The sequence below is a fragment of the Drosophila nasuta genome, chromosome 3 (assembly GCF_023558535.2).
Source record: "Drosophila nasuta strain 15112-1781.00 chromosome 3, ASM2355853v1, whole genome shotgun sequence".
In the NCBI taxonomy this organism is placed as follows: domain Eukaryota; kingdom Metazoa; phylum Arthropoda; class Insecta; order Diptera; family Drosophilidae; genus Drosophila; species Drosophila nasuta.
This window is the reverse complement of record NC_083457.1, coordinates 13,238,789-13,256,905: the sequence shown is the minus strand read 5'-3', so window position 1 is coordinate 13,256,905 and position 18,117 is coordinate 13,238,789. Positions and strand designations below refer to the sequence as shown.

General features: G+C 42.5%; 6 protein-coding genes across 6 annotated transcripts; 3 read left to right on the top strand and 3 right to left on the bottom strand.

Moving 5' to 3' along the window:
- Positions 1-970: 970 nt before the first annotated feature.
- LOC132793107 (DE-cadherin) lies at positions 971-9,106 on the bottom strand. The gene is made up of 2 exons (XM_060802780.1): positions 7,271-9,106; positions 971-5,835 (listed from the first exon to the last, which is right to left on the bottom strand). Exons 1-2 carry the CDS (start codon positions 7,997-7,999, stop codon positions 1,924-1,926), a joined length of 4,641 nt encoding a protein of 1,546 aa, XP_060658763.1. The 5' UTR covers positions 8,000-9,106; the 3' UTR covers positions 971-1,923.
- A 793-nt stretch (positions 9,107-9,899) lies between these two features.
- Positions 9,900-11,880, top strand: LOC132793111 (F-actin-capping protein subunit alpha). The gene is made up of 3 exons (XM_060802786.1): positions 9,900-10,404; positions 10,950-11,119; positions 11,184-11,880. Exons 1-3 carry the CDS (start codon positions 10,164-10,166, stop codon positions 11,631-11,633), a joined length of 861 nt encoding a protein of 286 aa, XP_060658769.1. The 5' UTR covers positions 9,900-10,163; the 3' UTR covers positions 11,634-11,880.
- Positions 11,881-12,477: 597 nt separating this feature from the next.
- Positions 12,478-13,265, bottom strand: LOC132793112 (uncharacterized). The gene is made up of 2 exons (XM_060802787.1): positions 13,093-13,265; positions 12,478-13,037 (listed from the first exon to the last, which is right to left on the bottom strand). Exons 1-2 carry the CDS (start codon positions 13,262-13,264, stop codon positions 12,604-12,606), a joined length of 606 nt encoding a protein of 201 aa, XP_060658770.1. The 5' UTR covers position 13,265; the 3' UTR covers positions 12,478-12,603.
- Positions 13,266-13,478: 213 nt separating this feature from the next.
- LOC132793113 (large ribosomal subunit protein mL54) lies at positions 13,479-14,243 on the top strand. The gene is made up of 3 exons (XM_060802788.1): positions 13,479-13,611; positions 13,674-13,807; positions 13,872-14,243. The coding sequence occupies exons 1-3, from the start codon at positions 13,509-13,511 to the stop codon at positions 14,031-14,033; spliced, it is 399 nt and encodes a 132-aa protein (XP_060658771.1). The 5' UTR covers positions 13,479-13,508; the 3' UTR covers positions 14,034-14,243.
- Positions 14,244-14,334: 91 nt separating this feature from the next.
- LOC132793109 (chitinase-3-like protein 1) lies at positions 14,335-15,857 on the top strand. The gene is made up of 2 exons (XM_060802782.1): positions 14,335-14,445; positions 14,502-15,857. The coding sequence occupies exons 1-2, from the start codon at positions 14,376-14,378 to the stop codon at positions 15,827-15,829; spliced, it is 1,398 nt and encodes a 465-aa protein (XP_060658765.1). The 5' UTR covers positions 14,335-14,375; the 3' UTR covers positions 15,830-15,857.
- Positions 15,858-15,886: 29 nt separating this feature from the next.
- LOC132793108 (probable chitinase 10) lies at positions 15,887-17,588 on the bottom strand. The gene is made up of 4 exons (XM_060802781.1): positions 17,407-17,588; positions 17,172-17,351; positions 16,853-17,117; positions 15,887-16,790 (listed from the first exon to the last, which is right to left on the bottom strand). Exons 1-4 carry the CDS (start codon positions 17,474-17,476, stop codon positions 15,887-15,889), a joined length of 1,419 nt encoding a protein of 472 aa, XP_060658764.1. The 5' UTR covers positions 17,477-17,588.
- Positions 17,589-18,117: the final 529 nt, after the last annotated feature.

Below are 18,117 nucleotides of genomic sequence, written 5' to 3'. Positions count from 1 at the left end.
GTAGTGAAAAGTATCTGTATCAGCTGGATTGAAACTTAAGTCGAAGCTTGAAGCTAAGCACCTGCACTTCAATTGGCAACTGCTCCAGTTTGGTTCGTTGCGTTTCATTTGTGCTCGTGCCCCAATCGATTTGTTCACTATTCACCAACTCACATTCACATTGAACATTCAGATAATTTGAAAAGCCACAGCGACGCGTCGGCCTACTTTCCACACGACCCGCTGATAAGATAATGGGCCTCTTCCTCCAACGCCGTCGCGACGCCAAACGGTAGCTGGCCGCCCTCTTGTTTGGCCAGTCAATGACTTCCATTGAGCACCCGCCTCCTCCTCCTCCTCCGCGTCGTCGAAAGACGCATTTGTTTCGTATTTGAACAGAGAATTATGTTCAATGTTGTGTTGATTTTGTAGCTGCAAGAAATGAAATAATGCTGCGTGTTTCTTACAAATATTTCCGACAATCTCATCAATTGCAGGTCTCACTGACCTTTGCAACTCAGATTAACGATCCCCAATACTTGCGTAGTACCTAGGCTTATCTTGAACCCCGCTATTGATTAATTGGAAAATAATAAAAAGAATTTCATTTAATATTTTTTTTCATTTTTGTTTATTTTTTACACAATTGTTGTGTCTGTATGTGTGTGTGTGTGTGTTGGTGTGTGTATTTCTGTCAATTTATTTATATAAATAAATTTGTAGAAGTTATTTAGCTGCGTTGGCATGTAAAAAATTCGCTTAGTTTAGGACTCTCGATGAAAAACGACTTAAAAAAATACATATATCGCATTTATTTATCAATATTGCTATTATTAATCATTTTCTTTCACATAAAACTTTGTTTTCTCATTCTTTCGATTTGTATATATGGAACACACACAGATATATATCTATATATTTGTACATACATGTGAATATGTATGTGATATTTCATAATTACAGCGCCTAGCTAAATCCTTCGACTCGATAGTTTGTTTTTTGATTGATATCCAGAATATATAAGTAAATATATTTATAAGATACATTTACAGCGATAACTTAAGCATTAAACTCCCGTCTTCGTTATTTTTTTGTTTGTTTTGTTTTTCTTGAATATAAATTAATTATAAAATATGGATTATATCGACTTGTCTTAAGAGTTTAGTTTAAAGTGTTACTCGGAAGTTTGAAGGAGCTTCATTAGCTGCCAGTTTGTTTCTTGTCTATGCCCTAAACGTAATGCCTTTTGTAGTAATTGTACATTAAATTAACATATTATTAACTAAATTACATAATAATTGTAAACGTTCATCTTGGAAATATGCGAAAAACAAATGCCATCTGTTCCATTTAACATATAATATTATTCGTAGGAATTTTCGTTGAATTTCTTTTTTGTTATTTTCTGTTTTCTTTTGATTTTCATTTCATAATTTGTAGTTTTTGTTATTAAACATTACTAACTTACATGTGTATGCTACATATGTGTATGTATTTATATTGTTTGTTTTAATTTGTGTGTTCTATTCTATATTTTTTGTCGCAAAAATACAGACAACAATACGATCCAGCTTTGTTCGCAGTTGCTTCGCTAAATTTAAGTTAACTTTTGTGTTAGATTTAAGATTTCTTTACGTAAGATCAAGATCACTTTTTGCGATTACAAACGTTACAAAAGAGATGTTCCCTTGCAATGCTCCTCCTCGATTCGATTCGATGCCATTCTACACCAACCATTCCATTCAATTATATAAAAAAAATCCTATTACTAATTTGTTTTATATATATTTGCAATGTCTTCCACAAGAGTGGACGACATGTCGTCGACACTGGCCGATCGATCGATTGGAGTCTCTCTCTATCTCGGCTATGCCGCCCTACACACAAAAACTAATCGTAAAAGTCTTTTCAATATCGCCAATTTCAAACGTGGATACTTTTTGTTTAGATGCGCCAGCCCTGCTCGTCATCCACATTTGAATCGGTGTCGGAAGGCTCTTCGCCGTACATGTCGGCCAGCTTGCGGAAGCGTGGTCCGAAATTGGATAGATAATCGAAATTGAGATCGCCATCATCGGTGCAGGATGCCAAGCTCGACAAACTGCCGTCAGAGTTGCCATCGCCCTCGTACGCATAATGCCGCACATCGTCGACAGTGAAGGCGCCCGTGTCGCGATCACAGTTCTCCTTCTTACCACCGAGGAAGTCCCCAATGTCGGGTATATCGTTAGGATCCCGCATGCCCGATTGCAGTGTATGTGGATCCTTGTACAATTTCTCCTCGTAGAAGGGCTGAGTGCGCAGCACATTCAAATCATAGTCGGTGTCGCGTTCGCCGCCGCCCTCATCCTCGTAGTTGATGATTGTTTCGCGTATATCGTCGATGTCCTTCTCATGCCAACCGTTCTTCTGCTTCTTCTGCACCACCACAGCCAACAGAATGATCAGCAACAGGGCAATGCACGTGATGATCGCAATGATAAAGTTACGATCAATGCCAAAACTAACCGCCACAGCCACAGCTCGCTGGCAGCCGCTGTCAATGTTCGTGGAGAGCGCTGGCATGCCGAGATTGTAGGTGTATTCGTTGACAGTTAGATTGCGTACACAACCAAAGAAGCCTTGCTGATTGGGCACATGGGTCCAGTTGAGCTGACGTCCCAGTTGCGCCAGATCCACGGGAGCACCGCCGAGCACCAGAGGAGCATTTACATTGAGGAACTCGTTGGAACCTTGGGGAGCGCTGAGACTCATGCAAGTCGATAGACGGCAATTGTCCACATTGATTTCGACGCTGGCGTTTTGCAGTAGAATGTCCAGTTGATACGAGCGACCCAGCTTCAGTTGACTGTGACTATGCTTGATGCGCACCATGCCTGTGCCGTAGTCCACGCTCAACACCGGATAACCCTTATCCAGTTCTAGGGCCAAGAAGTCACTCAGCGGCAGCAATGGATTGTAGTGCAGCGGTCCCAGATACATGATCAGTCCCTGCTCATGCTGCGGCGTAATCTCCAAGCTGATGCGCGTGTTGTCGCAGGCGGCGATGGGCTCATAGAAGGCATGTCCGTTGCCATAGAAGCCCACCGAGACAAGTTCGCAGTGAGGGCCAGTGAAGCCATCATCGCAGTCGCAGGCGTTGTCATCGCCAAAGCGAGGTGTCCCACCGTTGAGACAGTGCACTGTAGCAGGTGGCGCCTGGCAGCCGCATTGCGCCTGGACAAAAGCATAGACGCCCACAAAGGAGCTGGTGTTGGAGTAGATCACATAGGGCACCGAACTCTTGGTCAACTGATTGTAGCAGGAGCTCTCGCATTTTAGTCGCTCGATCAGACACTCATCAATGTTGACCATCAACATCTGCAGACCGAGTTCTTGCTCCAGACGCTGTTGATTTTGAGCCACAATACCGTTGAGCTTCTCGGGTGCGTAGTAGGGAGAACCGTGGGCAGAATAGCGCACATCCAGATGCCGATTGTCGGCATTCTCTACCACCGTAAAGACATCCACGTTCGTGACGGAGGTGTTGAAGAGTCGCGCCAACGAATGCTGTAAACGATCCTTAAGCGAAAAGTTGTCATCCGCCTGAACGTCGCGGCTAACGCTGATGAACTCTTCCTTGGTGACGTTGACGAAGCGAATGCTGCCACTCTTGTCCACCGCCTCCTCGGGTAGCTCTCTGATCAGAACCGTGACATCGGCATCCACCTCGTGGCGTTCGATCAACGGCGACACCTCGGTAACTGTAAAGTCCAGCAAATACTCGCCCTCAGGTGTGCCTTTGAGCATGGTGATCATGCCGGTGCTGGGATTGAGGCGGAAGTGTTCGTGCGCATAACCGTTCTTCCACTGGAAAGTCTTATCGTCCAAGTCCCAGTCATCGGGATCGTCGACAAAGACGCGACCGATATCCGTGTCCAGTGCCTCGCCCTTGTAGTTGTACATGAAGATGCGGGACGAGCCCTCCGTCATGGCATTGTCATTGACATCGCCAATGATCAGATGCAGTATGCTCACCGCACTCAGTTTAGGCTCCCCGGAATCACTGATCCTAATGGGTATGAAGTATTCTTTTTGCTCCTCGCGATCGAAAAACACGTTAGCAAAGAGATAATCATTGTCGATGCTGAACTTGGTCTTGATGTCCGACGATGCTTCGCTGTCAATGCCAAAGGTGAAGGGCGGTCCATTCTGCGGCTCGTCGTAGTCATCCGCCAGCAGCTGCACGACTTTATCGGGATTACGATTCTCCTGCCAGATGACGGGCATATGATTGACCAGGAACGGAGCGTTATCGTTGATGTCCTCCAGCGTAATGATCACGGGCTGCACGGATTGGAGGCTTGTGACCTCGCCATCGTGATCGTTGGCCGCGATCAGCACTTGCCAGCTCTTATGTCCATTGGGTGGATCTCGATCGAGTGGTTGAATCAGACGCAAGCAGCCAGAATTATCAATAGTCAACAACTTCCTGTGCTCCTCCTTGACAATGGAGTACACAATATGCTGCGGGGCGTTGCGATCCTTAATATCCGGATCATAGGCCTCAATGATCAGAATGCAATCGTTGGAGAGCACTGGACCTTCGCGAATCGTCTTGCTGTACTCCTCTTTGAACACAGGTCGATTATCGTTGACATCTTCGATCTTCACGGTAACTGTGGCAAAATCTTCGTAGATGCCATCAAAGGCGCGCACCTTAAGTTCATACTCGGTAATGGTCTCGTAGTCGAGTCGCTGGTTAACAGTAATCTTGCCAGTCTTGAGGCCAATCTTAAAAGCATCGCCCACATTGCCGCTTTCAATACTGTACAAAATCTGCGAAGCATTATCCTCATCCTCGGCCTTTACTTCGATCACCTCGAAATTTGTGTTGGCATCCTCCAACAACTTGTCGGCCACATAGTGCGTTTGCTGGAAATGCGGCGCGTGATCGTTCTTATCACCAATGGCGATGCGGAACACCTGATAGCCAACATTATGTTCCCCGGTGTTGAACAGACTCGACGGCGAATTGTCCGTTGCCCTGACTTTGACATTGTAAAAATCGCGTTCCTCTCGATCAAATCGAATCCGTGCTGTGATGATACCAGTATACGAATCGATGGCAAAATATTCCGTGTTGTCGTCCAGCTGGAATGTGACATTGTTGTTGGCAGCAGTGCCATCCATGTCAAAGGCACGCACTTGCATCACCTGTGTGCCCTCCGGTTCATTCTCCAATATCGTGCCCGACTTGACCTCAGTAAAGAACGGAATATTATCGTTGACATCCTCGACAATGATCTTGATGTTGTGCTCGGCAGCCAGCTCGAATGTGTTGCGTACACTCATCGTCAGCGAATAGTACGTGATGGACTCGTAGTCCAGACTCTTGCCCAGTCGAATTGTAACTTCGTTGCCAATCTGATTGAATACAAATGTGTTCTTGCCATTCGTTTGCTCGGTACGTCCAGTGATCAGTTCGAAGATCACCTCTGGTTTATCAGGCATATTAGAGACTGCGCGCAGGGTGACAATCGGCACAGAGAAATTTTTGAGATCTTCCTTTAGATAGATGGGCTCCATAATAGGATCCACAAAGGAGGGTGGCTTTATCGATGACTCGACCACACGGATTCGCACCTCGATACGCGCCTCTTGCAAGGGATCGTTTCCTAAATTATAGGCACGCACATTGATCGTGTATGTTTGTCCCGGTCGCTTGTCAATCGAACGCTTCAAATAGATGATGCCCGATTCCTTGTCGATTTTAAAGTATTCATAATCACGCTCCATAAGTATTTCGTACTCGACAATGCTGTTGTTGCCATCATCAAAATCGCTGGCACTGATCGACATAACCACTGCGTCGACCTGCAATTAAAAGACAAACGATTTCGGTTGGATGACATTCAAATATGAGGGGAAGACCCTAAAGCTAAATCTGCAGTAAACTTCCCTTCTTAGATATAGAAATCCCAATTCTAACTTTACACATTTTTCTAGTAAATAACCAAAAAAATCTATGACTTTCCCTACTTGTCAGTAGCAAGAACTATTAAAGACTGAACCCCCAAGGGTTTTTGGTCTATTCTAGGCGTCTTTTTTGCTTAGTTGAACGCATTAAAATAATCAATACTCTCGACTAGTGCGTGTAAATGTAGAGCATTAGCACTCTCTCAAGGCCCCTCGCTGACATTTGTGTTTTCCTAGTCAGCTCACAACAAAAGTTTGCAATCGTTGCTAGCTCAACATAGCTAGTATTTCCCTAGGTGGCTGGCTGGCTGAGACGAGTCACTTTGCGTCTAGGAGAAGACTTGTTTGGCAGCTTTCGTGAGAAGAGGTTTCAAGGTTTCGCGCGATTGACTCATCGAGCCATGCGAACAATGAACTCAACCTGTGACTTGACTTGACGTGACTCTAGCCCGAAGAGAGTAACCAGCAACCAACAACTAGTAACGAGTAACCAACCAGCTTTTCCAGTTCAACGCCTACAACACCCACGCATCTTCAGCCATCGCAGCAGCCTCGCTCTACGAATGAAGACAGGGCTAGCTAAATGTTTAAGGTGCTGAATTCATTATCTAAAATAAACAATCTACTCGACTGCATTTGTTTTCTATAAATACTCATGATCAAGTGAAGTTGTTTATCTCGCAAGTCGCTCGCGTATCTAATTAACAGAATAGATTCGTCTGGGTTTCGATTTTTATTAAATTTTAAAGATCTTCTGGACGATGTTCTTTAAATCAGAAAACTTTTTATTATTTTGCTTAAGTTTAAACAACATTTTATCCTTACTGGCGCTATAGGAAGATAAAGTTATTTTCTTTACGAATTGTAAAACAAAAAACTATGATAAATTATCTAGTTTATGTTTCTGAATATATCAATCATTGTGCTACATATTTTCTACTGTACGTCACAATTAAATAATTAGTTGAAATTATCGCCAAATTCGTTCTTTTGCATTTAACCGATATTAACTCTATGTCAGACAAACAGAAAATAATGACTAAATGTTAAAAAAATGACTAAGCTCAAAAGGTAAAGCTTAATATACTAGATCGTAAAAAACTGACTAATGACTATGAGTGATAAAATATGACTACAAAGAGCATTAAACAGAGTTCATTATGATCATAGGTTTGGTCACACAGGTTGTCTGGGGTTAAAGCAGATTTTCCCGTCCGCACAGCGACTACTTTGAGGGTCAAACGGCAGTAATCCGAGGTCCGCACGCTTGACCCACGTAGCTCTGAGCGTGGATGGTCATAGATGGGTCACGTGCTAACTGAGAAGTACTTACGTTTGTGTTCTCGGACATGGATTCATCATAGAATGCCTTATTGAAGACGGGCGCATTATCGTTAATGTCCTCGATGGTCACATTGAAGGTGCAAACATCGTCCAAGGGCGGTAAACCGTTATCGGTTGCCTGAACCGTGACAAAGACGAATTTCTCATGAATCGGTTCATCGCGATCAAAAATGTGAGCTGTCATAATGACACCGGTGGTGGGATGAATAACGAATTTGCTGCGATCTGCCGCCGACTGGACGAGACTGTAGCGTATCTCCTGATCTGGATCCGGATCCACAGCCGTCACCCTGAACACATATGTATTCTCCGGCTGCTCTTCTTTCACGGACGGGGCATATTTGCTGCAATTGACGAAGGTGGGTTTGCGATTATCTCCAAGCGTCGACGTGTGACTCGGACTCAAACGGGAGCTGGAACTCGAGCTAGCTTGAAGGGCTTGAACGAGTAGGGCGGGAGAATTGCAGATGATGGCGATAACGATAACTATCGCTAATGCCATCAGCCTGGTGAGGGGGCGCGGCTGTGGGCAGGTGTAACTGTAGCTGTAGCTTTGTCGCTGACTGCGACATTTTCGCTTGTGCTGCTGATGTGGCTGCTGCTGCTGTTGTTCTTGTTGCTGTTGCGTTGAATTCGTGTTGTTATTTCGGTTGTAGTTGTTGTTGTTGTTGCTGTCCCGGTTGGTGTGATTGTTGTTGTTGTCCGCTTGTAACGACATTTTATTGCATTTTATTCTGTTACACTGGAGGAGGGGACTTTTGTTTGGGGGAGATGAAAGAGCGCGGAAATCATGTATTTGAAATCATCACGACATAAAGACACTTTTTTCTTTTTATATTGTAAATGAATCACCCAGTATTTCAGCTAGTATTTTATTTAGTATTTTTCTGAGGTGTGTGTGTGTGTGTGTGTAGATCACAGGTTCTCACTCTGTTGCTCTTCTCTTCCTTTTCCACTTTCCGCGTGCACCGCTTCACACAACAATTCAATTTACGCTTTTCTATTGAACTCGAATACTCGTGTTCACTCACTCACGCTCTAGCTCTTTCGTTCTCTCTCACACTTGTCGTTGTTTGTTTGTGTTCGTGTGCTTCGCGGTTTGTTTAGACTGCATTTTCATGGCAACGCACACAAGCAACAATCGCTCACTAAGTCACCGACAAATCGAAACGAAACGAATGCCACACACAGTTTTATTAATAATTTTAGTATTATTATTTATACAAAATGCATTCGCTTTTTTAATTTCGGTGAATGTTTAAATATCATTCACTCAATCTAGCATTGCTTTGGTATTCACTTTATTGCCAACTGCGCTTTGTTCGCTTCTTCTCTTCTTCGCTTCGGCTTTATTTCACTCGCACAAACAGGTAAATCCAGGTAAAAAGTGGTTTCACTCACACACACGCAGGCGCGCGTACACACACAACGATGTTGTTTTGTTGGCTGAGAGAGCGCGAGTTGTTAAGTCTGCTTGCACTTGTAGTTGTATTTGTTACCAACTCGTCGTAGCTTTACACACACATACTTATGTGTGTTTGCAGAGTAAGAGAAAAGGCACTTTTGTTGCTTTTACTGACGTTTGCAAAGAAGTCACAAATGACAGCTTCGTTTATGGGTAATTCTCCGAATTGTTCACTTATTTTGTATGCTATTTTCGAAATCGAAAATGCTAGATGTATATGCACGTAAATCCGGCGTTTGTTTTAATTCACAAATAACTTGACGATCGTGTTTGGGAAAACCGTTAATAGCGATAGAGCAAGAAAAATTCACGAATGCCGCGAGAACGTCCGTACAGTCCGACAGCGAGAGACAGAATGAGAGGCAAGCCAACAAATGAGCGGTAAACTCATGAGCACGGCGACAAAGCGACAAAGTATCTTAAGAAATATCGATGCATCGATAGGCATATTTCATTTAATTGTTATCGTTTGCTGTTTCAACATTAATTCACAATGTTAACAACGGTTGTCTCAACCGGGCTGAGACTTTATTATTTATACAATTTAACTCCGAAAATATTCTTTATCATTTTACTAAATTAGTTACTTTTTAACTGTAAATCTTACTGCAAAGTTCGCATGAATATAATATTATTATTATTCATTATTAATTAATTAATTGATTTTAAAATGCGTTTAAAAAGTTGAGCCTGCGGTTTTCGTTAAAATAATACTTTTGTTTCATTATTTTGCTGATGTTGATCTCGCCGTCTGATACTTTTAGAAGATTTCGACCATTTTGTTCTTATAAAAAAGCTTTTTAAATGCTTTTTCTATTTGTATTCTTGGAGTGTGACCAGGAACAAAATTTCTGAAATGACAACTTGAGATATACAAAATAGAAAAATCTCTTTTACGGTCTCACTGTACTGTGCCGTACATTATTTCAAAATTAGAAAATACCAAAAAATTTGCGACGTCAATTAATCAATTTGCAACTGAGCGACGAATTTGTTAAGATCATCTGTGGGATGTATTAAATATTTCCTTATGATGGTTAAGTCATTAAATTATTTTATTTGGCTGCCACAAAAGATTGATGGTTGCTATAAAAAATCGATGTTTAAAAAAAAGCAAAAAACATCGAAACATCGGTAATGTCATCGATGTTTCTTCATCTCTACAGTCGTCACCATTAAAAATTGCTTGAAAAAGAACAAAAGACCGAATTCGCTTTGATATTTTAAATTATAAAGCTATAATTTAGTAAAATACAATATTGCGGCAGTCAACTTAGAACTGCTAGAACTCAAGACATACTCGCACATACGGGAACAACGCAAGTGGCGATAGTAGTCCAACAAAAACAACAACAGCGACGAGAGTAAAAAACCAAACACTGCCCCAAATTCGTGAATCACCCAAACGAACGAAATAATGGAACAGACACAGATTACAGATTCGGAAAAAGTACGCATTGTATCCGATTTTATACTGCACGCGCCGCCCGGTGAATTTAACGAGGTGTTCAACGATGTCCGCGAGCTACTCAAGAACGATGCTCTGCTCAAGGATGGCGCCAGCCACGCCTTCTCGCAGTATAACAAAGACCAGTTGACTCCAGTGCGCATCGAGGGCAGCGAACACAATGCCATCATCTCCGAGTACAACGATTTGGGTGCGTATCGCTTACAGTTGGGGCTACGTCATTCGAGGGGTGCCGAAGGGAGGGAGGAGATGGGATTGTTGTGCCCCTAATCAATTTGCTTGATAGGCGACGACCAAATATGGGCAAAAGCAAACACAAACTTAACCTCAGCTCAAATCATAATTTCGCAGACCAAAATATACACATTAATATCACATTTATAACTGACAGTTTCTCATCCTCTAGTGAACGCTTTTCAAACAGACAATTAAATCGATTTGCTGAAAGTTTCATTTAAGTTAAAGGTTTACTATCAGTTAGTCGCTAGTTTCAGATGATAACCTGCATTCTAAATTTATGCGAACGTTAACTTTCGTTTCAACTCGAACATGATTTCATTCATTTCTGACTCACTGATTAAATGCAGCGGTAAACAAAGATTCAGCTTATCAACTCCCCGACTTGGTAGCACTTTTATCTAGGCCACGCATATGTCCCCTTGATATCATTGTCGATTTCCATTTGCAATTACTGATAACGAAAATATGTTTGCGTTAAATGTTATTGTTTTGCAGGCAACGGACGCTTCTACGATCCTCGTACAAAACAAGCCTTCAAATACGACCACCTACGGAAAGAGGCGTCCGACTATCAGGATCTGGAGGCCGATGCCAATGCGGAGTCATGGCGCGCCGCCTTGGATCTGGAAACACTTGCATACACTGCCAATCACTACAGGCACGGCGTAAGTATTGAAATCTCTGCTCCACTTGGGATTACAAGTCTAATTTATGTATTTCCATGTGCAGGTGAGCTCTGTGTTTGGAAAATCGCAAGGTAACCAGGTGACACTGACCATTTGCATTGAAGACCATCAGTTCCAGCCGAAGAACTACTGGAATGGCAGATGGCGTTCACAGTGGCACGTCAGTTTCCAGGCGGGCAGCGGCACCGCTGAACTGAAGGGCGTTTTAAAAGTGCAGGTTCACTACTATGAGGATGGCAATGTGCAATTGGTATCTTCTAAGGATTGCCGCGAGAGCGTTGTCGTGTCGAATGAACAGCAATTGGCCAAGGAGGTCATACGCCTTATTGAGGAGGCTGAGAACGAGTATCAGCTGGCCATCTCGGAGAACTACTCGAGCATGTCGGATACCACGTTCAAGGCGATGCGGCGACAGTTGCCCATCACCCGCACCAAGATCGATTGGAGCAAAATCGTATCGTATAGCATTGGCAAAGAACTGAAGACGCAATAAGAACAGGAGCAGCAAGCGGAAGCAGAAGCGGAAGCGGATGCGGAAGTAAATGGCACGCCAGCAAGATCCCAACTAAACATGTCCATGGCAATGCCGGCGCAGTCGCAGTCGCATATTAAGAGACCCAACAGTCTTCCACTTGCAATGGCAAAGCGCGAGAAGTGAAACCGATTGAGAATGAGCGAAAAGTCGCAGCAAGAATCATACACTATATACGATCGTTAAATGTTGGCGCTTATGTAATAACTGTCTTTTTTATTTGCTTACAAATCATACATACATATACCTATCTATATACATATACAAACAAAACAAGAAAACATGCAATTCTTATCAATTACGATCTTACATGAATGAAAGTGGACTAAATGCATCTCTAGCTTGATCCTGATGTTCTATCAACAACTCCGATTCAACAGTCACAATTGCCACCAACAGTCGCCTTTATTTATCGTTTAACTCTTAAAGCATTAAGCGCATGTGTGTTTTTTATACTATTACTTATTATTAGTACGCATGCACTTTCTATAATGTATTATAATGTATTTAGACGAGATCGCGATCTCTCTTTAAGTGTCGGCACCTTGCAAAAAACAGTAAACCGTAACAGTAACAGTATAACAATAACGATAAATACAATTTATAAAGTTTTTATTAACAATTAAAACAATAATTCAACAGTTAATAAAAAATCATCTATGCAATTGCAAGCAAATTTACAACAAAATCATAAAACATTTAATCGGCGCCTTACAATTCTTAACAAGCGCGCTTCATAAGCAAAATAATAATAATAATAAACAAGAAAACGAAAATGAAAGAAAGTTTTTTGTTACTACAGAAGACTTTTGGGTTTTGTTTTTAAGAAATTTTGTATACTAAAATTAATATTACAAACCGTTAGTAAAAAAAAAAATGCTTAATTAGTGCAATTAAATGAGAATAAATGAATGAAACCACTGCTCATCTTTCACCGCATGCGACCTCCTTCGGCTGTTTGTATATATGGCTCCGGATCATCAGACTTATGCAATGGCTGTGGCTGTGAATGACTGCGGGGCGCAAAGGATTCCTGCTGAGGATCTTGCGAATTTCTTTGTTGCTGTTCGAGGAACTGTTTTTCCTGCTCCAAGTAATGCTGTTGGTCGCTGCCAATCAGACCGTTTTCCTGCAGCTTCTTGAGCAGAAATCGTTTATTCGGATGTTGTTTCGTTTCCAGCTCCAAACGATCAATCAACCATCCTTTTTCCGCATTATTGGTGGCCCAAAAGAATATGGTGCCCTTATCTTTGGGACCGCGCACTGTCACCTCAAGTTGTGCCTTGTTGCCATCGACTGTGTTGTTCACATTCGAAATGTCGAAGCCCTTGTCTTTGATGGGCTCTCCAAGCAGTCCGACAGCACCTACAAACGATTTATAGTAATTTATCGTCAGGAGCCGTTATTAATTTATGAATACCTTTATGTTGTCGCAGTGTTTGGAGCGCAAGTTTATAGTACTCAGCGGAGCGCACTCGATCCTCAAGGCGCCAGCGCATATACATGACAGCCGAGATAGAGACAACGGCGCCATAAACGCAAATGGTGCCAAGCGTTTTATTTGACGGTATTTGAAATTTAATTGACGGCATGTCTTCTACAATAACATGGGCGCAATCTTGTATAATAACACAAGCAACAAAATGAAACTGATTGTTATCGGAAATTTGCCGGTACAGGGACGATTACGATAAATTTCTTTTGCTGTGTGACCGTGCTCCGCCAGTTGCACCACTTATTATACAACGGGTGTGTGGATTGTGTGTTGTCTTGTAAATAAAATGTGTTTGCAATTTTGAATTTCAATTCGCATTGAATTTATATATAATTTCAACTATGAACAATTTAAATATGGCTGTCAGCTTGCTGAGGCAACGCTTAACAATAATTTCACAAGCAACACGCAACTATGCGGCAAAACCAGCAGCATCAGCAGCAGGTGAGTTGCAGGCATCAAACAAAATATTGATGAGTTAAAAGTAATGACAATCCTTTAAAAAGGTGGCAAAAAGAAGAAGCTTGGAAAGCTGGGGCCTGTCATGGAGAAAAAGGTGATACCAGTGGAGACAGATGCCCAGAAGCTGGTGAGCTACGTGTGTGGCAGCAACTACATGAAAACCGGCGACGATGTGAAGGTGAGATTCTATGGAAGCACCATCTGAAAGCTAGATAATCTTTGAAAACTTCATTACAATACAGATCAAACCAGATGCTGAGTACCCTGTCTGGCTATGGACGCTAAACACAGAGCGCATTGTACCGCTGGACGAATTGGATCCCAACACCAAGCAGTATTGGCGGCGATTGCGAAAAATGGCATTGCGACGCAACAATCAGTTGTCCATGCTGAAAAAGTTTTAGGTAATGCATTTTGTGCGGAAGCTGGTACTGGTCACACTGCAAATTGCCTTTGCCCTTCAACCGCTTGTTTGAATATGAATCATGTATTGGTATTTTATGTAAGTCTTACATGAAATTGTTTTATTTGCCTTGCTGTTGTTCGATGCAAAGAATAAACACATTGATAATTTTATTGCTACGTTGTTTGTAGCATATGTACATACAATTTTATCTTACAATGTCTTGCACTTAACGATTATCGTGCCTTGTGGTTTTTGTACGCTTGGAAAAAAGTATAAAATGGGGAAGGTGTTTTAGAAAAATAAATTATTATTGTATACTGCTTCTGATGAGTGCGGTAAAATGTGGTTGCAACTAGCAGTATTTATTGGCTTGGTGTTCATCTCGAATGCAGCGGATTCAGACAGTAAAAGTGAGTTAGTTTCCAAATGAATAATTCTTCCTGAATCTCATCAACTTGCTATGCAGAACACGTCGTCTGTTATGTGGGAACTTGGGCAGTTTATCGACCCAACGAGGGAAGCTTTAGTGTGGATAACATAGATCCATTTCTCTGCACACATTTGGTATACGCTTTTATGGGCATTAAAGAGAGCGGAGAGCTGCGCATTATTGATCCCTATCTCGATCTGGAAGATAACGGAGGCAAGGGCAACATTAAGAAGTTCAATGCCCTCAAATTGAAGAATCCCACATTGAAAACATTGATGGCAGTTGGTGGCTGGAATGAGGGCTCCAAACGATTCTCAATTGTGGCCAGTGATCCCGAGAAAAGGGCACTCTTCATAGAGCAGGTGATCGAGTTTCTGCAGCACCATGGATTCGATGGACTGGACTTGGATTGGGAGTATCCAGGACAACGACACAATCTGACGAATGCCAATGATCGTGCCAACTACATAACGTTTCTCAAGGAACTAAAAGAGGGATTAAATCCTTTTGGCTATTTGCTGACAGCTGCTGTGGGATCAGCTAAGTTTTCGGCGGAGCAATCATACGATATACCAGCTATTTTACCATACTTGGATCTAATCAACGTCATGGCTTACGATATGCACGGTCCTTGGGACACAACAGTCGGTATTAATGCGCCTCTATACGCTGGACCCAATGACAAAACGCCGCGTGAGAAGCAGTTGAATGTGGATGCGGCGATCAAGTATTGGTTGGATGCTGGAGCACCTCCAGAGAAGCTAATACTTGGTGTGCCCTTTTATGGACGCACATTTACCTTGACATTTGCCGAGAATCATCAGCCAGGCGCTGCCCACATTGGACGTGGCATTGCAGGACACTATTCACGTGAGCCTGGCGTCTTGGGTTACAATGAACTGTGCCGTTTGATGGAGCAGGAGCTGTGGTCGCAGGAATGGGAAACAGAGCAACAGGTTCCTTATGCCTACAAGGATCGCCGCTGGGTGGGCTTTGATAATGAACAGAGCTTGATGCTAAAGGCACAATATGCCATGGACAAACAATTGGCAGGTGTTATGGTCTGGTCATTGGAATCAGATGACTTCAGGGGCAATTGTGGCAACAACAGTTACCCGCTGCTTAAGCAAATTAATCGTGTGCTATTTGGCAGGGAAACACCCACAGGGCTGAAAGCTGAGGCGGAGACAGAAGAGGAGGAATATCGCTGCCCAGGCGATGTTGGTTATGTGCGGGATGAGAAGAATTGCTCACGGTTTTATTTTTGTTATGAGGGGGCAACGTTCAAATTTGACTGTCCTGCGGGTCTACGTTATGACTACAACAGCAGCAATTGCAACTATGCCGAATTAGTAAAATGCTAATGCTTTTTTTAACATCACCACCGAACAATCATTTTCGTGTTTATTTTGGGAACTTGGCTACTGCACAATCTTCAGATTCAGAGGCAGATTCTTAAAGTTGTACAGCTTCTGACCTGGTCGCCAGGTGACAAAGTTTTGCTTGCACTCAACCTGGCTAGCTGGCTGACATTCGCCGAGCTTCTCATCGAAATAATATCCCTTGACGCATTCATAATCAAAGCGCTTGGTGTCGCGACACTCGTAGTATAAATCGCATTCCCACATATTGCGGAAGAAACCATCGCGAGGACAGAGACCGGTGGACTCTGTGGTTGCTGCCTGCGTGGTCAAAGAATCTGGATCCCCAATGACTGAAATGATAACACGCAACAAGGCAAAGCGTTCACCACATGCTGCTTGGGTGTCATCGGCATCAAGGGACATAACGAGGACACCACCGAGATGCTGCTGCTCCACCACATGTGTCTTGGCACTGATGCTGCGTCCATCTTCGTAGCTAATCCACTGATCGTCCTTATAAGCATAAGGCACTTGGGTCACATTATCGAATTTCCTTTGCCATTTGCCAGATTGGGTGCAAAATTCGCCAAAGGTTGTGTAACCCGGACGCAATGAAGCTTGTTGCTGTCGGCCAGGTCCCTTGCTAGCTGAGCCCACAGTTGTGTTCGAGGAGGCCATTGTGTAGGTCTGTCCGAACAATGGAATAGCCAGTAGCAGTTTCGAGGGCATCTTGCTGTGCTTCACCCAGTGGGCGACACAGCTCTCAACACTCTTCAGCTTATCTCCTGAAAGTGGAGCATTGTAGCTCAATTGGCGACTGTAGGGATCCTGATGGTTGTGCACAAGCAGGCTAACAAAATCTGCATATTTCATTATGCTGGGAATATCATAGGCAGCCAGAGTTTTCTCATCCAGCCGAGCAGAGACAGCGACCATGAGCATAAACTTGTGCTCATCTAGACTGCAGGGAGAAAGGTGATGATTTTAAATGAATTACAAGTTTCTTTCTCGTCCTTCACTCACACAATCTTCAGCTCGTGCAGAAATGTCACAAAGTTCTCTCGATCCTTGGAGTGCATGTGACGATGAGCTGGAAACTGCCAATTGATCTGTACGCCCTGAACACCAGTCTTATAGAGCACACCAATGAGTGATGTGTAGAATTGATCTCGCTTGCGAGTATCTGATATCATTTCGGAAATCAAGGACGATTGATCCCGCCAGTTGCCAATCGAGATTATTGATTTGATTTGAACGTTCTTAAGGTTCTTGTATTTAGCCATATGATCTGTCATGAATAATGCTAGATATATTAATATCTTTAACTTTTATAGGAACTTACTGAAATCAATATATTCCTCTGGATATTCAAACTCCACGTTGCCGGAGCCAGCGGGATCTAAACCCAAGGTTGAGCCATAAACCAGATGAGTGCAAAATTTCGTATTGACATCCCAATATTGATAAACACTACGATACTTGCGCATATTGGATTGGCCATCCCAGTAGCAAAAGATATTATCTATAAGACATCTCTTTGCGAATATCAAATTTTAATTAGTAATTTTCTTACTCACAGTCGGACTTGGCAGCTTGAGCAGAAAGCAGCCAAGCTGACAATAGAACGAATATAGAGAACAACTTCATAATTATTCGCTACTTGAAATTCAACTTTTAATTTAAAATTGTGTACTAAGAGATGTGTATAATTCTTTTAGTAGAATTTAGTGTTCAATTTACTTGATGATAGTTCTTCGAAAATATCTGACTTGGATTGCTTGAAATTTAGATAAACTATTCTTAAAGTCGGCGCCTGCTTACAGATGTTATTTATCCAAAATTTAAGAACCCTTTGCATTTCAAACAAGAGAAGTCAATCCACAGTATTATTTAAATATTTCTACATGCATATAAAATCCATATGTATGTTTTGTTTTGGCAAATGCGCGTTTTATGTGTGTTTTACTTTTGAGCAATCAAATTTTAATGGCTTATTAAATGCGGCAATAAAGCACGACGCAAACAGTCGACAAAGAAACAAACAAACAAACGATATGAATTTTATGGAAGAAGCCAAGTAATACCACCGACAAAACATACATTTGTATTTCAGTTCGTTGATTCTACGTCGATGTCGTAATGTGTTGCCAAAGGAACCTGGCCAAAAGCAAGTGTTGTAGCTGTCGCATCCGGCACGTTAATGTGTAAACATTGAAGCGAATTTTACGATTATTGCTGATTTGTAACAACAACCAAAAATTTATCGGGTTCACGCGAGTATGTATTTT